This window comes from Varroa jacobsoni, unplaced genomic scaffold (assembly GCF_002532875.2).
Source record: "Varroa jacobsoni isolate VJ856 unplaced genomic scaffold, vjacob_1.0 scaffold_61, whole genome shotgun sequence".
In the NCBI taxonomy this organism is placed as follows: Eukaryota; Metazoa; Arthropoda; class Arachnida; order Mesostigmata; family Varroidae; genus Varroa; species Varroa jacobsoni.
This window is the reverse complement of record NW_019212963.1, coordinates 28,811-51,186: the sequence shown is the minus strand read 5'-3', so window position 1 is coordinate 51,186 and position 22,376 is coordinate 28,811. Positions and strand designations below refer to the sequence as shown.

The window sequence follows — 22,376 nt, the reverse complement described above, 5'->3', positions numbered from 1 at the left end:
TGGCCGGCTTGTTTCCTCTTCAGAGATGAGCCGATCGCCCAGCCTCAATGCTATTACCTCTGTGCAGCGAGCATGATGTGAGTCTTCTGATACAATGATTGTCTTTCTGTGAGAAGAAGAACTGCGATGTGGCAGAGCAACAGGTCTTTTTCAGCTCGACACGCGCGACGCCGTCGCCTCTTGTGGTGTGTACCGTAGGGGAGAGTGACATCTCGAAGGGGGCAATCTAGCTACTAGTGTGATGATTAGCTGTTGACGTTCCTTGTGCGTTTAATGTAAAGCTTTGATTGTTTACATGGCTGATACTGCACACCCTATGGCATGTTTAGCAGATGTTAGAACAGGCTTCTGGCTATGGTTAATCGGGCATGGCGGGTAGTGGACCCTGCAATGGCGCGTATCGTCCGAAAAGTATTTAGTACAGCTTTTCCGTCGCCCTTGTTGGCCCTCCCAGTGTTACAAGTACGGTGATTGCTACTCAGGTGCTCAATATAGCAGACCGTTTCTTGCAGTACCGATCGGTCGCTGCGATGAGCGCACTTCTATTTTCTTCGTTTACTCCTTCCGCAAAGCACCGTATCCTGTCTATACCACAGGCGTTAGTAACGAAATGGGACGAATCAGCGAGCTTCGATAGCGAGAATCAGATGTTCTTGCCCGTACTGGGCTCTACATAGACTTTCGCTGCTGCTGCCGCCTCAAACACGCCACCTAGCGATACGACATCAACCATCACAGTGACGGTGAATCGGCTGGGGAAGATGGAAATCAAGAAATTGCGGCAGTTGCTGTTACCCCTCGCCTCGCGGTCACCCAGTGACTGAAAGAGCGGCTGCAACGGCAGCAGACCGCAGCCAATGCACAGAAGCTCCCCCCACAGCTGCCGCTCGCATGATTCGCCCGCGCACACTTCGTTACGTCAAGTATCGACAAACCGTTTGAGCTGAACGACTGGATAACTCGTAGTCAAGTGGTCGATTATCGTGGCGACCAGCGAAATAACGTTGGATAGTCAAAACGGCTGTGACGTCGGATCAATCCATTTGCGATGTCGTGTTGACATCGTATTTCACAGTAGGTTGTATTGGCGCTTTGAGCGTAACAGTCTCCTCCAGTCTGGCAACGAAGCATGGTTACATGTGGACGGGTGCGCGGATTTAAGGCTTTCGACAGGAACCAAAAGCTTTGATAGATGAAACCTGTGGGACTCTCAAAGTGAGCGTCGTTAGAGCGTCTCAAATCACTAAGCTGTAAAGGGGAATAAGCGCAATTATTTAGGGTGCATGTATGACATAGTGCAATTGGTTTCTAAGATACTGTGTTATTCTTCATAAGGTAGATAAAAGGTGACGGGGTACTGATCTGCTACTCTTTCGACTGTAGAGTGATCTGACTTCTGGTAGAACAAGGTGCATCCTTTCTCGGCTTTTTTCTTGCGGTGATAACACTCATTGGATTCACTCTCCTATTGTGAGTTATCTTGCTCTCAGTTATCAAAGCTGCTATTATATCTCAAACAGAATGTTGATTAAAATGGACGCTAATCCGGAACCGCCGCCGCGACACAAACGCGGACGTAAGGCTTCTATGTTAGCGACACCCGCTGACGAAGCTCACTCGATTTCGTTAGAAAGCGCTTCGGACGATCCGCAGTCATTAACCGCCGTCATAACCTCATCACCGTCGTCATCAACGACTGGTATACCTAATCCTCCTCAGATGCAACCTCAAGACATACAGATTTCAATGCAGGTCCCTCCTCGACAGAGGAGGTTGTCAAGGCGCACGTCTAACCCCATCGACAGACGCCCAGTCGATCAAAATGACTTGCAGAAAGAATACTACGCGGCAACAGCTGCGGTTATAAGTACGGCTCGAGGGGACAACGCAGGATACCCGTTTAAGGATACCCCACATTCGATGATGCGGATTGCCTCCTCCGGCCATCACACAGCGAAGAATAATTTAGCAGCACATTCACAAGCGATAAACAATGGCTCGTCTCGAAGGCAAGTGACGTTTGTCGACGATGAGTTGGCAACTCAGGAAGGTCGTGCCGATGAAAATGGCCGGCCTTCGAGGACGGCACGGAGCACGAACAAGAGGGCCGGCGCAGGTGTACGGGGTAAGTTGACCTACGTGTGGACCCTTAGAGAAAGCAAATTTGCGAGAGCATATTGAACTAGGTGAAATTGGTACCTTTGTCTTTATACATGCTACTATTAATAGTAGTGCTAGCGAATTAATATTCAGTAACTAGTTAGCGCGGAATTTGTAGCAATGACCATATGTTTAACTTCTCACACAAAGTTAATGCCATATTAGCATCATATCGTTCATATCTAAATAAAATAGATCAATTAAAGTTTCTAATTTTTCAATTAAAATTCGATAAATCTTTTTTTTTTCTTATAAGAATATCAACTAAAAGCTCATCACGGATACAGATTGCTCTCTATTGAAATACGCCCCCATTGCTTTCTGATACTTCCTGAACGGTTTATTGTTTCCTCGACTGTTATCCCTTTCACTCGCGCTAGTTTGATAACATTGGTAATGCCGTCTATAAAGACAGATAGCGAGCTATATCCAGGGAAATAGTCGTTAGTCTTTAGAGTATAGATGGGGTGATCGAGAACGGTAACTCGTCTCCGTTATACTTCACAACAGCTACGATTGGAAAAATGAGGCTATGAAAAAGTTGTGGGGTGCGTTCATTGGGGACTCGATTTAATAAAAAAAAAAAAAAAAAAAAAAAGGCTCAAAATTAGGTAGTTACCGGTTTTGTTAATAGGCAAAGAGCTGCACATCGATTAAGTCTCTCTTGCGCCTGCTAGCCTTTTCTTTGGCCAGTAGTAGAAGTCTGCCGTTTGATCTTATGCTATTGATGTGCGGCCCAGCATAGCACCCATGACGACTTAACTTTCGGTTAGTTTTTAACAGTTAGACGTATTGGGCAGTAGCTTCTTTAACGCTACGGTAATGGAATCGTGTTCAGAATCAACGTATGACGATTTGAAAATGCAAATATGAGAGATTCAACAGTGGAATGGGCGGTGACAGAACTGCAACAGGGGCCTCGTGATGAGCCTGAGCGAGAAGGCTTCGTAAAAGCTACGAAAATCCCAATAGAAGATCGTGCGCCTAAAATCGAGACTCAAAAAATCGTGACTAAAATGTTTATTTCATCATAGCTAAACTTCTGTTAAGGTCCAAGATTACCTAGGTTTAGGTACAGCGTGATTGAGATGTTCACCTATTTCAAACTGCAAAGAAAAACTTCCTTTTTTGAATTTTCTTCTCCAAACAGAATGACGACCCAAGTTATATCCTATTTTTTTGTATTTATATGTAAAAAAAAAAAATGTAAATATCTAATAAAAAAAATATTTTTCGAGGATAAGAAAGAAACTGGCAAATGTTAGTGAGAGCCTTTGCAAAACTGCACAAGCCATCTTTACAGAAGGCTGTAAAGAAGTAAGCAATGCCGATGTAATTGGGATGAAATAATGTCTACATCAACTTGATTAACAGTTGAGACAGTAGAAAGACTAGACTGGCAAAGAAGCTAGTACTGTAAGCTACTTTTCGCCAGGCACCCTCATATCCCTGTTTAAACATGAGAATCGTATTACGCTGTTGAGGAATAGCTAACAACAACATTAGAGGCCTGCATTGTTTAGACTTGGCACAACAACAAAGGAACTGCACCCGTACAAGTTAGCACATTAAAAAACGGGCATATCAGTGATATCAATACTTCAGGCTCTACGGTCCTCGGCGCGGACCTTTATCTATCGCCAAAGCCTTATATAGAAAATATACTATATCTTTAACGGGAAACACGCTCTTTATTCGTTTTTAAGTATATGTTACGAAATAAAAAGAAGTTCTGAAGTGTATAATGGTAGAAAATTAGGGCCAACGTCGAACACGTTCGGTTTAATTGCTGAATGTTGCTAATGACAAGTAGCGAAGCCCCGCATTGATCTGTTTTTCCTGCTAAGCGCAAACACATCTATGCCGAAATATTCATGACGCTTTTTATTGATGTTATCAAAAGTCTTGTTGTACGATAGCTGACCATCTTTGTTTATCGCTTCCCGTTTCAAATTTTTGTCCCGTGATGACCAAGTGTTATATACTGTCGAAAACCTTTTTCGCTCTACAATGCAGTTGCGGTGATCGGTGCGTTCGTTCGTTCGTTCGTTCAAGTGATTTAAAATTTTTACCTGAATTCGAAAATCAAAGGAGGCTGCAACGAAAAAGAAATCTGAGACACCAAATTTTTTGACTGAGTCAAAATATGACGGACGCAACCCAGTTTGCTCCGCAGACGAGTGAATACCCCATAGCTAATAGATGCAGGCCCATCTAACAATGACTCCTTCTTAAAGACGGTTCTAAGCAATTTTCGTTGAACTCGAGAAGTCGCATGCGATCCGTCCTTTCGTTAGAATATTTCGGTTTTTATTTTGGCACACCACCCTTGAGCAGTGCTACAGGGTTCTCGGCTAACAGACCGTATCCGTCAGATATCCAATGAGAAGCTTAAAGAGAACATTTTTTGCCTTCATCTTTAGGATTTGTGAGAATCTAATAGTATATTTGGGCCGCTTCAACTCTAGATCGTACTCCGTTTATACGATAAACTTCAGTGAATAGATAATCAATGTGGACCTGAATTGTACTACATAGCGATCAACAGACATCGTTTTGAGAGATGGAGCTTTTTTTTGGTTAGAGCGCAAGCATTCACCCCGCTTTTGCACCCGAAATAGGTACTTCTATTCCAGGCATTATAGTAGCGAACGGGGTTAGAAGTTTCTCGGTTGCTTTGATTCGTCCCGGGTTGATTTTTACGAATTTCGCCGCGTACGTTATTATAGACGCAATGCTATCTTCTAGAATTACGTACTACTAATGACCAAACAGGCCGAGGCGTGTAGAATTTATGACACTTCGGTAGGACTCGCCCGATGTCACGTCAGTAATTGTGGCAGAGACAGAAAAGAGACCTATCAAATCCGGATTTAGCAAAAAAGAAAGCAGCATCAAAGAAAAAAATCATTAACGTATATCTAGATACCGCTTGGTCTCCATACATTTTCGACGTACATATTTCGGTTTCGTTGATCTAATTATAGTAGTAATCTTCATGAGTATAATTTTTAGTCTTTGAATATTTCGAAGAGAACTATTCTCTAAACCAGATCGCACTCAACAATATTCTCTTTCTTTAAGCTCACTCCTGGCTTTCCGAAAAAGAAAGGAACAAAAAAAACAGGGCAAAAAAAGCCATATTGCGGTAGCATGACTGCTCTGCTGATTATCGGTGCCGGCAGTGACCGATATGGTTCTACACAGCTTCTTTATGTTACTACTATAGCGGTGAAAGTGACCCAAATCCCGTTGAGCGTCGAGTCTCGTCACAATTGATAACGAAAAGAGTTTAGTTTTGTGTTTAGGTTGCCATAGCTTACAATTAGCCAAGTTTGTAAAGAGGTAAATTCATCCAATTCAAATATTGACAGCCGCATGATTTTGGAAAAAAAAAAATGCAATGAATTTATGAATAAAAGCCTAATAGAACGATTCTCATCACACCTTAGGACCTCCAGCAGGAGCGATATAGCAACAAACTTTTATCCCCCCCCCCCCCCTCTCTGACATAAGATATCCAATAGCGCTAACGTTAACCTGTAAAATACACAGCGGTATTTAAACAACACTTTCAGACTTCGTCATGGCCATGCGCACATCGATGTCTAGTGGGAAAAATCAATTGTAAATTTTCGTTTATCCTGCCATAACTGGCGAAGGCTGGCTCTGCTTTCAGCCGACAGGTGGCGCCGCCGCCGCCGCCGAGTATCGCAAACGACCTATGTCCGTGGGCACGGCACGACAATCGTCTATTCTCTACATTAGCATATCGGCCAGCGCTTGTTTTTCTCAATGATAGGGAGAAATTTTCGCCACTTTCACTCCCGCCAAGTACATACTCACGCTTACACAGACACACATGCATTGATCTGTATGTGCGTATACGAGTGCTACAGCTGCGCTGGTGCCCCGAGCAGATTCACAATTGCTCTTCGTTTGACCATCAGGAACAAGCTGGCGGCAGCGGGGCTCATTTAGCGTCCTTTCGCGTTTGTTCGTTTCGGATATCGAAAGACTGCAGTCGTCGCTCATCGCTTGGTCGATCGGACTTCAGTTTCTTGAACTTCAGCGTCGATCGCTTGTTACTGCTGCTATTGATATTTCATTTTACTGTTATTCTCTCTAACGCGACCGTTCTTATCATTACTACTACGGCTGCTGCTGCTGATGTTACCATTTCAACTATCTGTAACGGGCAGCGTGCAGCGTCAAAGTCCAGTCAGCAGCACGACGAAGACAAAGCTGTTCTATTGCCACGTTGCGCTCTGACTTTCGTTACTGCTGGCTTCGGTGACGAGATTTCTCTTGGCTGGGGTATTCTCTATCTGAATTCAATGTACGACTTTGCCCTGGCGGATGGATGGATCGCTCGCTCGCTGGCGGCTGCTGCTGCTGAATAGCGAGTCGCTGATCGCTTGATTAGTTATTTGCTTTGCGGCTCCTTGCCTCGTTGCCCATCCTCACTGTAGCAATGCAGCGTCACTCCGTCCGGATTTGTCCTGTTGGCCGAGTGTGCGTGCCTGACTGCGCAGGATGGTCTCAGCGTCAGTCTGTGTATGTGTGCGTACGTGCATACGTATGTACACATTGATTATGCGGGAGGAACGGAATCGGACAGCATATTCGAACGAATTCTGCTTGTTTTTTCTTCATTTCATCTTTTCGCTCGTGCGCTTCCTGGACTCGGGACTTCCTTCTCTCTACTAGGATCGTCAGACGACGTTCACCCGTTGAAGTGATGCTCGGAAGAAGTATACGTTTCCATACACTCATCGATCGTGTCTCCCATTATTGACTAGCTAGCGGTAAAAACGAAAGAAACAAGCGAGCCAATGTCTATGCATGACTACCCTGCAATATAATTAGTGCGCGCCGTTTATGCTCGCTGACATTCGTTTTTTGGCTTGTCTTTCTCCATATTGATCATCCACTGTACTCTGGTCATATCGCTCTTAAACGGGACCTCTAACTGAAACGACATAATATGATGATGTTTTATATTCGGCTGTGGCATGAGTCCTGCCCATTTCAGGCTTAAGGATGCCTTAATAGGAATAGCCAGTTTGACTAACACGGTATAGCATAATTTCTCCTAAATAGTATTCATAGCTATTTTATCGACGCTCGAACAGGCAAAATCTGACAAGGATTCGTCAAAGTTAACAGCGGCACACTGTAATTCAACGGCTACGAACGATCGATCGATTTTACTGCGCCTTTTACTGCCAGTCCTAAGCATTTGACCCCTGAATAAATTATATTTATTATGGGAATGCAATACTATTCTAATAGTACTGTTCAGTTGCTAGGTCGGGCAACAATATTATTATTATTATCAAGGCTTTGCTATAGCCACAGTGTCAACGGTTTATTGATAAAGCGTGGTAGGGCGGCGGCGGCGGCGGCGGCGGGATGATCGACACGGACGAGGAATGGCATTCCACTGTACAATTAGATACCGCCTCTATCACGATCATACAACGATGATGATCATGCTGACGGCCAAAGCGTCTGCTTATCCAAGTCCAGCACACAGTAGTGCTATTTCTTTGAAGAGCTACAAAATGAAGTGGCCGTAATGGTAACAGTTGTCGTCGATAGCCGGATCTATAGACGGCTAGTTCCTAGAGGCAGCCAGAGAGGTGGCCACGCCTACGAGCCTAGGGCCAATCTGCCTGGTCCCGCCGCACTACACACAATTACGATTGAGGATATAATGCAAACAGTCACATTTATGCGTCCCTACTACTTGTTACAGATATTATACAGTATAATTACCACTATTATGAAAAAAATCCAATGCAGTCAACAAAGGCATAGACTAGTACCGATGCGATATTTACACGAATGCACTTTGACAACAACACGATCAGACGCCACGGAAAACAACTCAATTAGGCCCACGCTGTCAACAACAATTAACAACTTCGGTAAGGTGGATAACATTAGCGATATGAATGATCGACACCCCGGCCAATGGCCGGCATGCCTAGACACATTACACATATACGATGTGCTCGGATTTTTTGCACCGCGCAGACGACAGTATGTATTACGAGTTCTAGTAAATTATTGTGTAAGTACGGCATTAAATTTTACGCGATACAAACTGCGTGTAAATGATACTAGTAGGTCATCGTGCTGTACGTCAGATTGCACGCTGTTGCGTCTGTACTTCGCGCGACTAAATCACGAAAGTGCCAGCTTAACACTTTACCCCAATGCGACTATAAATAGCGTAATGATCGGTCAATTTTACATGAGCGCTGGTTCAACGAAAACGGTCGGCAGACGTCTGTCAGCCGCTATTTTTCCTTCTCAATATGCTCTGTACGTTGACAACTTTGATACCTCTTTGCCAGGTCTCGATTCCGACTTTCTAGGCAGAGGAGTTTTTACCTCGCCTATTATGCACGGTACAACGATATCGATATAGCAGGGGTCCGTTCATTGGCAGCGAGTTTCATTTTGCCCGTCAAAGTGACATATGCGTTTATGAAAAAGAATTCTTTTCTTCCCCCTAACATACGTTCAGAACACGTGGCAGTTGCATGGCCACGCTATGCTCTTCAAATCTCCTTGGCGAACGTTTTCCGCTCACTCACGGAGTCTCAGACTGCGCATCGAACGGCAATCAAAAGACCGACAAAAGCTACTGCCTCGATACATTGCCGCTAGCTCTGTATATGAGTATTCCACATCGAAATCATCTTCATGACTTGCGTTTCGACACGTTGTTACGAGATACGGTGACTCTCGCGTCGGGCGTCACTGAATGACGACCTCAGCTAGGTGATTTCAGCGTTCAATAACATTCTATTCAACCGAAAATGATTCAAACGCAAAACGAGTGTTTACGTTCGGTACTGCAGGCCATTGTTTTAAGCGGATGACTCGCAACACAAATTACGGTGGCTGACGTCAGTTGTCCACGTCCTGTTTCGAGCCCGGGCCACCATGTGTCCGAAAGCAAACGCGTCCACATTGCGCTTTCGCGAATACGCTCGCTTTATTAACAGATTGAAGGCCATATTAGATAATTCTACCTTTTTGAATGATTTCGAAGAAGCATACAAAACCGATCTCAGTTATCTTTCTGCTATCGCTGGGGGGGGGGGGGTCGAGATGCGATCCAAGCGCGTTCATGTTACTATGTTACGCGCTTCGGTCAAATGTATAAGAATTTCGTTCGTTCTTAGAGGTTTACTGGGCCTGGCATCACACTATGACTACGCTTCGTCTATAAACACTGTCGGCCGTAACTCGTACGACAATGAGATGCTAACTAGTATCAGCTATTGGAACGTAATTGAACTCTATGTATTGAATATACGAAGAGTTGAAATGAACAGTTGAAACTATACTGTTAGAGCGGCCGTTAGCACGGCGTGAGCAGGGGCTCCATATGGTAGCAATGTGGATCTTCCCTATGTTTTCTGTCGTTCGGTTAGAAATACGGCAACCTTGTTCGTTTTGCTATGAAAACGATCGCAGCATTCCGCCATATTCAGTAGTAAGGAAATGTTAAACTAAGCGTTGTTACTCGCTAGCTGATGTATCATCATCGTCATCATTGAAATTTACTAGCTGGATAAAATCCCACCGGCATGAAGAAACGTACCAGCTACAGAGTGGCCTATACCATTGTATAAACTATCGTAATACAAACGATTATTTTGTTAGACACGTGTTGGTGAACGACCACCGTGACAATCAACACGTATTAGTGATAAGGACATATTTTCTAACACTCCGAAGATGTATTTGTATGCCCCCTCAGAAGTTATTACATTTTGCGAAGAAGAAAAAGAAGAAAGACCTGATCGAAGGGCCAGCGTAAGGTACGCTATAGGCTGACATATAGATATCGTAATGTAAATACGAATAGCAACACTGAACGAGGTTAGGGGGACGGCAGAAACCGGATTTTGCGCCACTAGGCAGTGATGTTGTGCAAAACGGTGTGACCTAAATCGGGACTATTTTGGCCGAGAAGAAGGTCGAATATAGACTCGAGTGGAATTTTCCATATCATTTTGTTTCATATCGTTTAAATCTATATAACGAGTGGGGTTCTAGTTGTAAACTACTCCAATAGCATTATATTCCGAACGTATTCAGAGTAACAAGGGTCCGCTCAATTTATCTGAACGCTATTTCCTAAATTCGTATGTAAAAGTAACCAACCAACTGAAAGAAACACTGATAATACAACACGTCTCTTAACATGTAGAAGCGCTACATTTTGATGTTAAAATTTCCTAAGTGGCTGTAGCGATAGTTAAGTGATGTTAGCCGCCATGGTTTACGGTAGATCCGATACGTAAGTAAGTTCCCAACGACGCCGCAATCGTATTACACTCCGATTGCAAATACAAAAAACGACATGCCATCTATTGGGAACTTTTTAATCGTCATCAAGTAGCGCAATTTACTGCAATTAACTCGCTAACACGCCATAGGCGGCGTGTGCCATCTCTCTTCGAATCCCCTATGTTTAGAGCTTTGATGCGGTTGCATATCACGCCAATGGTTATGGCCTGTTGAGGTTTGCCGCTGCTGGTACTCGCGCGCCAGAGGCGGCACGGGGCGGGTCGGATCCTAAAAGCGTCAGTGTCACGTCGACAGACGACACGATAAGCACGCGACAACGGTCGCGGCTGCAGAGCCGACGTCAAGTTTAATCAGTCATTACGTTCGTCTGACGTCGTAGTCCGTCAGGCGTGAAGTTGCTCTCGTCACCGATTGGCCCTAATCGAAACAGCTGCCGCCAAAGCGTTTTGCTAGCGAGTGGCGGGTAAACTTTTCAAACAACAAGAATAACGTCGGCTCCCTAGCTAATGACAGTTGTCAAGACAAGGACAATTAGAATAACAACGACGACAACAACAACGAAAGGTATGTCTGAGTGCCTCGGGCGTTCATTGACCCCTTTTATGGGAATTTACGCGATGAACGGTTCCGGTTGGCTGGCGAATCCCGTTATCTAAGGCACTCAGTGGTGACCCAGCAGTTTCGGGCTCCCGCCTTTATGATCACAAGTGAAGCAGCGGTAGCCTCTACTACTAGGACCGAATGCAAATAAGAGCTGCTCATATCAGCGCCTCAAGCAACAGGCAAACCCATATTGATCAAGGCATAAGGTTCAGGCCATTAGGGTTCGTACGGTCAGTTTCATAACAATTACGTTAGAGAGTGTTCCAAATCGCCTGAATCTATTATAGGAGAACAGGAAGCTCGAATGAAATGATTAGGCCATTAGAGCCGGGTCACTATACAGGCAAAACGACATTTTCGTTCATAAACCATATTATATGTCATATTTTACGTAGATGTAAAGTGTGCATACCGGCCTCACGAAGCAGTGTAGGAAGAAAAAAAACAAACAAAGTGAAATCAGTTGATTACAAAAATCTATCGTGATTGACCAAGAACAAAGATGATTATTAGTACTAACTACCACTATGTCGTACGTACACACGTGCATCTTGCATATCGGTATGTGTAGCACGCCAATTGAATCACTGCATACAACTGCGACAATGAAGTTTAAGTCTAAAGTATTTACCGTATGGATTCAGCATTTCACAACAGCTGTAGAGCTGCTATAGCCATAGGCGCTGACCCTGTCAGCGCCGACTCATTCTAAAAATCTGCTTATAGCTTCACGCATCGCCACCGACCACGCGTACGAGTCAATATACGTGCAAATACTAACGCAAATATACAGACCCACATACACCTTCATACATAGACAAGCACGTTGACCAAACAATGCGCAGCAAGGCTGTATAATGACGAACGGGAACTTAACGTCTCGATGCCTCCGGGTGAAAGCATTAGCGATAAATAAAATGCTAGTGCCGTCACTGCTAACGGCGATTCGTCAAGCGAACGTCGATTGACATAGGCAACAACAGCGTGTTCGCTGTCGATCTACAGCGCCCCAGTGTGTTTTGCATCCGCGTGGCGACTTTTCCATTGCTCGTCTGGAATTGCCGTTGGTCTTGTCCCCAGCTTTGCCCACCGTCTAATTTCCCAGCCCCTTCCAGCCCCCCGGGGTTATAGGGGTATTATTATCAGTACTGGTATTCTATAGTGGACCGTAGTGCAGATTGAACCTAGTACGACATAACGTTGAGGACTGATACAATCGAGGCCGCAATGGTGGTAACGGTGGCAGCAATAGCGGGCCGAATTACCACCTCAAGAAGCCCCATCGTTAATTTCATGGTCATCGCGGGCGAGTGGTAACTGACGGTTAGCTTCGACAACATAATCAACGTCAGTGACAACAACGGCTGACGTGGCGTAGAAAACGGGGATAGCTGCACGTCACCAGCCGGTGTCAGCAAGCCGATTACCATCTACGGAGTACGTCGTAGGCAAAAACAGACGAAGAAGGCGCCGCCTGTTGGTGCCTTCTTTGTCTGTTCGCTGCTATTCTATATCTGTAGTGGTAGTATCACCGCCGTTTCAATATGAGAAAAAAGCATGCACAGTTGTGTCGACGATTATTGCAATATGATTATAATAGCTTTGACGTAATTATAATTACTTTGATATTTCGCTTCGGAAGGAGCTCCATACGAGCTAAGCGCTATCGATGGAAAGGAGAAAAATGAAAAACGATATGACCAAACGATAGCTGCACTTGTTTTTTTTTTTGTTTTCCTGCCGGCAAAAAACCTGTTTTTGCTGTTTACTGCATATCTATTTAGTGTAATGTGTGTGGTACTTTCGTGCAGCGGATTCGAATCAATTTCTCAGTATATTTCAACTTGTGTATGTTTTCCAAATCCGTTGGATACCGTTGACAAGTGCAAGTAACATATCATCGTAATTAGCAATGAAAACACGTTAGAAGGTGATGTCCAAGCGAACAGGGACACTGCTGTTCGCTCATAAGAGCCATCATAATTTTGCCCTCATTTTTAGTTATATATAACTACTAATTACGGAGTTACTGTTTGCAAATGTCCGCCGGCATCGGGGATATAAGCATTCGAAAGTTTGCAAATGTGGAGGATTTCCAAGCAAAAAAAAACCCGTTTCAATACACGCTACTACCATAGTGGGACAACGATACTTGCCAAACTCAGCCCAACAATGCAGCGCAAGTCTGCTAGTGAGGTCCTAGAGCGTAAAAGCAATTAACACTATACTTTGTTCTTCATAGGAACGAGGTCGGATAGCTCGATTTTAGGCCACGTGTATTCTAGCTATAGCGTATCTTATTTGTGCCAAAGTGAGAATGATTTCACTGTTGGACGAGGGTACACGTGTATTTGTCTCCGATAGTGCTCAGCTTGAGAGTTTTACAAAGGGCAAGATGTCGTTCAATCACTCGGTTGGACAAAACACCACTTCGGCCGAAGCAGGAAACTTGGACGAAGGAAAACTTGAACGTTCCTTCAAGCGCGCTTTGCGTAACAGGGAATAGTTTTAAACAACGGAAATGTTATTTCAACGTTGTTCCGGCATCGAACATCTAATTATTGTTGTATTCAGTTGATACACATAACTGGGTATTTACAGTCCTCTTGTTGTCCATTGAATTTTATTGAGTACTAGCTGCCGTGAATGGAAGGCATGTCTACGCTGTAGATCAGTTGGTCGTTCGTCATTAAGATTGCGAGGCACTCCATACTTGACACCTTTATGAACTCAGGAATATTCAGAATCGTTAATATTGAAGCAGATCAAACCATCCTAAGCAACGATGACGGATCTTATCAGAAAACGAACGGCGGAAATACGTGTACATCGTGCACTCATAGCTGGCGTATGATCGTTCGACGAACTAGTCTCCCGGGTGAAGGCCACGAGCGGATCGAACAGCTTCCTAAATTAAAAACTGTTCGCCAAATTTTCAGGTTTGTATATTTTGTACTTGGATACTGACCGGCGCTACTGACCTGTGTAATTTACAAGTGTGAGTTTTTTCCTACGTATTTTACATAGCTAAAAAAAAAGTTAATGATTAAAAGTTATTGCGCGGATCCATCGTCGTCCAAGTTCCACCGAACGCTAGCAGGTCGAGGCGTGAGTCAACAAAATTTTCACTTTTTCTCAGCGTCAATATCTGGCACCGGGGGTGTTTCATACGAAGATATTTAGAGACGAAGAGTCCAGCGTTTTTCAAATCGAACTTTTGCCATTTGCTGATTTTTTTTCCTATGAAGAAGACGTAAACCTTGTGAATGTTCGATTGAATACATTCCACAAACATTTTCTAAGGTAATATTATGAATCTAATCACCTGCGAGAGCTCATTTCGGTACACGGATCACCGTGGCTAATGCCCAGTAGAACACATGGTATAGCTATCAATGAGAAAATCGCTGAAACAATGGCGGAATATAGCGTAGCCGTTGTCGTACTTGAAGATAAATCCTGCATGCGTTCGTAACTTGAAGCAAAAAGACAAATATACACATGACTGGTGTCTGCCTGGATCGTGCTATGCAATTTACGTAATCCATTACGGTAGTGGTAATAAAACTTATGTAAGTGCCAGCCTGGAGCAGGGCTTTTTTTTTTTTATTGAAAATAATCTATTCGCTCACTAAACGATTACGGACAGGGAAGGTCTTCTTGAGGCGCCTTTTGTATCGCATGCAATAACTGTCGTAGTGGTCATTTAAGCGATGATGGGTGGGAACAATATGTGCGAAGTCTTTAGTCCGTCTATTTTTTTTATTCGGAATCGAAAATTGATCGGGCTTATAACTCGACCCAGCTCGCAGTTCTTTATCTCCTATAGGAGCAATAGACGTACCACATTGGCTATATTTGATGTCATGTTATACTATAAATTGGCTACTCGGCAAATTTTTGCCTAATTTTTTCTTTTCCTATTTTGTTATCTGCCTCGACAAGAACTCATACGGGTATTTTTTCGTAATTTATTATTTTAATGACCCATTACGTATATACACGATTATGTTAAGCGTGCACCGATAAAACTACTGCGCACAGGGCGGATGAGATTTAAGTTAAATATATTACTCAATCAAGATGTCCTACGAAGTTTAATAGACAACTAACCGATAATGGGCACCGAGTAATGAAAATCAAACAAGTAAGTGAACTATCGGCTAAACGACTTAGGTTCCTTATTCCTTTTTTTCAGTTCTACAGCTGAAGGTTATTGGGCGAAATGATGAACCCATTTAAATAATCAAGCATTAATACAAGCTAGATTTCTTGTTCAACTCATACAATTACGGCTCAGCGTTCTATTTTCAATTAAAAACCGATTTATTTAGTACCTCCTACAAACAAATACAGTTTTCCCGATGTCAATAAAAATCGTTCGAATACGATATAACCGATTTTACTCAAGTTTAATGCGTGTGAAATTTACTAGGCTTTTGAAATGTACCAACAAGAGAATAGTAAACACCATTACCGAATTTCAGTGATCTCCTACGCGATCCATTCAGATGATGATGTATGAGTATGATCTACTCAAGTCTTCTATCAGTTTTTACAAAGCAAAACTGAATGTAATGATAATTTTTAGCATCGGACGTAGCACCCCTGTCGTAGCAGAACTCCGAGCTCTGAGGAAAAACTTGCCTCATAATGGTGATTTTGCTACTAATGGTATAGCACTGCTTTTGCGTGTTCTGTTTTTTAGATTTCGTCTTCCCTAGGGGACATACGCTTCCACACAAATCCAACGCGGTAGCACAATAACCGTTGTAGATAGGTAGATAATCTATCGAATTATCTATTATTGACGGTACGGAACGTCGCCAACTGATAGCGTCGCCGGCTGCATTTCCCGGCTAAAGCATCTCATTCTATTTTATCTAGATATATAGCTAGATAGAAGATCACAACCGTTTGGACGGATAGCGAAGAAAATCTTAAACACTGTATGCGCCCGTACCTTCTTTACCTTGCTTCTGTTTCCCGTTCCTGGGATCATTTCAGTCTTCGTCGTTACCGCCGCCATTTGGGCTATTTATTTAGGGGGAACGATGAAAGACAGCGAGAAAGTGAAAAATCACTGGAAGCCAACGGGAAGAATGTGACTTTCCTTCCAACCCAAGTATCCCCCGTCCCTTTGAAAAAGCCGACCACAAAATCAACTCGTATATGCAGCTAACAAACAACCAAGCCAGTCATACGTGAAAGTTCGCAGTGGTGCGTTGTGCAGGTGGCCCTGAAGTGCAATAGCGGCGGCGTCGTTAGTCACAAGCACTTCGTGAAGGAAAAAAGAAGCACAGCAATTCAATATCTCGACTATGGCCTAGTAGCACTTTTGCTGATGCGTGTGCTTCCAAAGCGGCGGCGGCGGCGGCGCCGTCTTCGACGTTGTATAAAGACGAAATTGCTGTGTCCTATAGCAAAGGCCGACCAACAAGGAATCGACCCCCTGATCACTTTAGCTACACTCCCGTTTTCACCGTTCACCAATTGCGCCAAACCACACAGAGTCGAATACACACACAGATCGTTGTTGCTGCTGCTGTGGACGTTGTTGTTATTGCCCTGGTGGGTCGTGTTCAGCATCGTTGTCATTTTGTATTTATAAGGTAAACGTCTTCAGCGTCATAGCCGCTAGCAACACCAGTAGCAGCAGCATCCGCGTATCCATATTTTCATTTTATTGTCTGTGTGTCTATGGCATGCAAAAATAGCGAAAATGAAGTCAAGTCAATTAGCGTCAGAGGGTCGACTACTCAAGTATAAGCCGCTGGTCGGGTTTGCTAGCCAGTTCGGTTGTTTTGAGAAGGGGTTGCAGCATTCACACGTTTCGCGACGCTCGACGTCATTCGACAGTAAGAGCCAGATGGGTTAGGGGCGCTAGTGGTGCCTCACTATCGGTGACAACGTTTGCGGTCGACGACGTGAGCGAGGAAGAGAACAAATGATCAGGCAAGCAAGGTTTATATAGAGAAACACTACAGGGATACGATTTCGATACGATCAAAACCAGCACAGCTTCCAATATTGACCCTAAATGATAGAGAGGCCTAGTAAAGCTTAGCACTTCTTCGACAATATAGGGGAAAATAGGTAGGCGTTATGAGGTGACAATGAAACGCGGGTTATTATTTTTACATTCATGTATTCCATTGTAGGACCACGTAACAGCATTATATTGGCATTTTTGAGATCGTTCATAGTAGCTATTGGATTGAATGGACACTGGTTGATAAAAGCGATCTTCGTCATCGTCGTGCAGCGAAAAATAAGTGATTATAAGTACATAAATAAATGGATGGGCTGAGTGAGTTAACATATATAAATGACAGTCGATTTGGTTGCTAGAAAACATAGAGGGCGCGGAAGTAGGTGCAAAATTCAAAATGGCAGCACAGGGTGTCGTGCCTCTTTGGTGAAAATGGCAAAAGAGGGAGAGCGTGTAGTACCATAACGAGGACAAAACCACTTCGTTACTGATCTCAGCGTTATATATATCTATATAGTGTCGATATTCATAAAAACCAAATAGTGCGTTGTATTGTTTGTAGCTTTCCCTGAAAGCAAGCTCTGACTAGTAACAACAGCGAAAGACGTGAGGAACCTGCATTAACCTTAGGCTCATTGATAAAAAATAAATGTGAGGATTCCCAATATAAAATGCATGGTTTATTTCCCAAAGAAATCTACGAAGCAATCGCTTCGTTAACATTTTTCTTAAAAGGGAGTGCTTTAAATGATGCATAATTCAATTACTTAAATTCGATATGACGTGTAGTAGTAGGTAAGGTACTCAAAGATATTCTGTTCGGTGCAGAACGATCGGATCCGCAATGAGCGCAACCTATACTTTAGCTAAGTCTGTGACATGGGTTTTGTGGCAACAAACTTATTTAGTGCCCCCAAATCAATGACTGATTGTCAAGCTTTGAAGTTTTTGGAAGGTAAGTTATAAAGCTTCAAGTCGTTGACAATTGGTAAGACTATTAAGTTTTTATGTCATAGGGAAGTGCATAATAGACTTTATTGTCTAAAGAAAGGGACCACATTAAGTTGTACAATTGAAGAATTGATCTAGATTTTTGGCAGAAATTGAGCCTTGGCCTTGGGTTTTCTAGGCCCTAGTCTCCCCTCTCCCTCTAAAGCTAGTTTTCCTAGTACCCTATACCTAGTAGGACTTATATAACTATTACCTGAAGGTCTTATGTTATCTGTGACTACTGTGATTGAAATTTCGGTACGCACGATCTTGTGCGATGGAAACGCCCATGATTAATTCTACGCCTGACTGATGAAGTTGCAATCGTTACGAATCTTGTCGGATATGTCCTGTTGCTTATCAGCGCACATGGGTCAATCTATGCAGACCCCCTGAAGAATACTTAGTTAAAACATTTCCACAAAGTGAAACTTCCCGTTTAATGCTATTGGTTGATGAATCTTACCTCTGAAGTCATGGTGGCTGCTACACATTTCAAATTGCGTGTTTTTTTCTATAAAATATTAAGCGAAAATACGAAAATCGATTTTTTATATGTAAAATCTTTTTGAAAAATTTTTGAAATTTATTGAAAAGATTCATGGACAAACGGCATGAGAATGGTGGGTATTTGATGGCAGTGAAAGACCTTATCAGATTGACTTAATTTCAATAAACGACGAACTTAAATGGCGATACAAACTGTAAGTATGTAGTCAGGGAGAAGCTTTCAGAGTCCCGGCCTCGATATTCAAATAATTAGCGGGTTAGCTCTAATCTACTATAAAATAATTGTTAATTATGAAATTGTGAGCAGTGAAACTTCGAATGAAACAGTCCAGTACTTGAAAAGGAAGATTATTTATTAAATACTATTAAATCATTATCCAGCTCCTTCACAATCACTTGCCCGCTCAATTCACGGTGTTTCGTTTATTTATAGATACTCATTATTATTTATGTTTCACAGAACACAGGCGTTCTTCAAGTGTTCCAGCGGCTGGATGCCGGGGAAACGTTCCTCGGCGCGGCCATTTAGCACCGGTAGTACTCGCTCCCCCACAGATATACCGACACTCCATCCTTTTGCTCCCGCCCGGAGCCATGGTTCCACCACCTATCGAGAGTCTTCTGTGCACATCTGCAGCTCCATTATCACTTCCGTATTGGCTTCAGCCTCCTGGATGCCGGTCGGGCGTCGCTAAGGCTCAAGGACCTCGAGGCTATACTCAGGTACATCCTTCACTGCCTTGTGCAGACTCATATAAGACCTGTGGTGAAGCTTTTACGTTAGTGAAAGTAATCTACTAGATTCCTGCAGGGGTTCGTACTTAGACGAGCCAACCAATATATAAACAACCCAAAGAGGAGTCCTTAAGAAACCAGTCTTCCAATAAAATGGCCCACGTATAGGACGGCATTTGAACAGCGATCCCCCATTCGACGAGTGAGATACAGTATCAAGTATTAGTAGATCAAACAACTGGCATGCGTTGAAAAATAAATGCATATATTGTCAGACTTCGCTATATACACAGCTTTATTATTTGAAGTGTGTAATAATCATATACCAATGGCTACTCATATGAACCTCAGTCTGCAGGTAAATAGATATCTACATAGGAAATTTTTTCATACGTAGCTTCTCATCAATGTCGAGTAAAAAGTAAAATGTAAACAGCGAAGACGTATCCGTACAACCCATTCATTCCACTACTAATATCCAACTTCTTCTATTTTATTTGGCCATTCTTCACCTTCATTATTTCATCCGCTTTTCCCTCGTTCGTTCGAAATTCGGCTCGTTTCCTATCGTCTGTTCATTCTCGCTGACCGAACAACAAAACCAATACATCGGATCCACCACTTACAGCAACAGCAGCAGCAGCAGCAGCAGCAGCAACAACAGCAAACGACGTTAGCATTAGCAAAGACCAAATCGTTGGTGGCGTCCGGCGGAGTTCGACCAGGGGCACTTGCCTCGGCAGCGTTGGGGCCACTAGCGACGGTTTCCGTCGCTACCGCACAGGGTCAGGCAAGCGCGCAAGGCGGGATTTCGGCGACAGGGGGTCAATTGCTGTTGCGGCCAGTTATCAAGACGACGATAGCCACGCCAACAGTAGCGGGCGCGTCAATGAATAGTTCTGGGTCCGTTGGCGGGAGTGGTGGGGGCTCGTTGTCATCAGGTTCGGGTCCTGATTCTGGCAGCGATTCGGATGCATCACAACCCCGAAACTCTCCACCGGCCGTGACAAAAAAGGTCAGTACGACTACTCTCTCGATAATGACTGACTTCGGTTACGATCCGTTATGCCGTAAAGATATTGCACGTTATTGCAATTTAGGTACAAAAGGACGGATGCTATTGCAGTTTCCGTCGAACACTAGTAAATTTCCGGGCATTTTCATGAGACACATTTCACGCGTAGATATGTGTTTGTACGGCTTTATACGAAGGAAGTATGGCTACGTATAGTAACAGTTTATTTATATATGCAAGTGGCTTTGACTGTTGTTCGCCCCCTTTCGTGCCATACTTGCAGCGTGCTTCATGTCACCATTCAGATCCCACAGTTAACCCAGTTTTGAAACACTGAATTCCCTAACAAATGGAGTGTCTCAAAAATATACGATTTCAACTATCCGTGAGAGCTGTCTGGTCAGTATGGTATTATGCGTTGTCGTAAATTAGTGAGTCGCTAGGAACAAATCCAATCTTCGAAACCCAGCTCTACACCCGGCCTACCTTACACAACCGTCGTATTCGTGTTTACGTAATGGATTAGTCAAACCTTGAAAAAAAAGACACACACACACACACACACACACACAATGTATTCCGATATTAATAACCTGTGCGTTCGACAGTCGCACGCGCTACGTTATAATTAATGAAGAACATCTTCAGTATCTGCTGAGGAAAATATCCAACGCTTCACGATGCACATCACCGGAGATATGATGTAAAATGGTTAAAGGCCGTTTTAAATATAATTATTACAGTAAATATTCTACGGCTGAGCATCTCGTTAAAATACATTTTCTTTGATCCAACGTATCAGTTTAGAACGCTTGTACTTGAGCTAATACAGCCCGTCTCATTCAATAAAAATGAGGAATTTTAATGAACTCGTTGATTAGCTATCTATTCAGAGTTCTACATTTTGAACGCTTCCGTAGCAGAAGACCAAGCCGAAACGTACTATTGGTTTTTTCCGCAGTTTATAGAAGGCCGGATATTTTACCGTTGATGATTAGCGTTGACCGGACGAGCCTTAGTAGACTATGACGTTCAAATATTGTACGTTTACTTAAATGAGTGAAGGTTCGTTTCCTTAAAAAAGAAAAACAGCTCCTTGATCATTTAGCCTGTTTGTTCCAACTTGTTCGCAATAAGCGCAATCACTGTACCTTCGGAAATACTTCGCGACGAGAATAAAATTGATTGTCATCTAACAAATCCTATTACATTTTGTCCTTCTTACAGGTGGTTACGTTCAATTATCTAACGCAGGTTCAGCTCGTTGACATATAATTCAGCGACAGTTTATGTAAATTAGGAACTTGACTTGAAATCAAAGGTACAATTTTCCGGAATCAAATTATTCCGCGAAAAGCAGTGTAAGCCGCCAGTGAAGGTATCCAGAATTCGTCGGGGACATTTCTTCGAAAAAATCGTATTTACGTCGAGGGCCCGTTGCGAGATGACGTTCGAATCAATCTTATTCAGTGTCGTCTAAAACACAGATGTGCAGCAGTAAAATATAGGCATAATTAGGTTTATATTGCATTGTTATTCCTAAAATGTAAATACATGTAGTTATAATAGCGGAATATTACTACATCGTTATGGCCTTTAGAAAATAAACGTTCAGTTATTTAAGGTGCTCTGCGTTCTGTTCTGTATGCATGTCTACGTGTTCGACCTCTATATAAAAAAGCAAATAGCGTATTTAAAAACTGATCACGTATTTTCTATAATCTTTACAGGGATAACGGGTTGGCCTTTTGTCTCTAGTTGTTGCTGTGGCCTGGGCTAGGCAGGCTATGGGTTAATGACATGTTCTCCGCTGTGCGTACATTGTGTAACGGTTGTTTGAGAGGTACCTTTTGGCCGAATGTGCGTATTCAATGTAAATGTCCAATTTAGTGCAACTGCGGCCTTAATTCGAGGCCTAAACTGCGCGGAGTTCCAAATCTGCCCAACCATGTTTCTGGATATCCTCTAAACAGCGTCAATAAAATTGCCTCCGTTAATACGACGAAATTGGTCAGATTTTTTTTTTTTATTAAT

The 22,376-nt window shown here is 43.2% G+C and overlaps 1 protein-coding gene across 3 annotated transcripts; it reads left to right on the top strand.

The window, feature by feature from the left end:
* Positions 1-901: 901 nt before the first annotated feature.
* Positions 902-22,364, top strand: LOC111261400 (uncharacterized). Of its 3 annotated transcripts, XR_002680959.2 has the most exons (5): positions 906-2,125; positions 19,053-19,315; positions 19,956-20,342; positions 21,570-21,860; positions 22,073-22,363. XR_002680959.2 is itself a non-coding variant. In XM_022834867.2 (4 exons), the coding sequence occupies exons 1-4, from the start codon at positions 1,522-1,524 to the stop codon at positions 22,076-22,078; spliced, it is 1,260 nt and encodes a 419-aa protein (XP_022690602.1). In that variant the 5' UTR covers positions 902-1,521; the 3' UTR covers positions 22,079-22,364. The 3 variants fall into 3 exon arrangements, 2 of the variants coding, with proteins under 2 accessions (XP_022690602.1, XP_022690593.1); XM_022834867.2 differs by lacking the exon at positions 21,570-21,860 and having other exon boundaries at positions 902-2,125; positions 22,073-22,364; XM_022834858.2 differs by lacking the exon at positions 22,073-22,363 and having other exon boundaries at positions 21,570-21,965.
* The last annotated feature ends 12 nt before the right edge of the window (positions 22,365-22,376 follow it).

What these genes read in the sequence shown, in the direction of transcription:
- LOC111261400 (XM_022834858.2), top strand. Translation starts at nt 1,522, where the DNA reads ATGTTGATTAAAATGGACGCTAATCCGGAACCGCCGCCGCGACACAAA. An exon ending in GGCCGGCGCAGGTGTACGGG is followed by an intron (nt 2,126 to 19,052) that starts GTAAGTTGACCT and finishes TATGTTTCACAG; the next exon opens with AACACAGGCGTTCTTCAAGT. An exon ending in CACCGGCCGTGACAAAAAAG is followed by an intron (nt 20,343 to 21,569) that starts GTCAGTACGACT and finishes TCCTTCTTACAG; the next exon opens with GTGGTTACGTTCAATTATCT.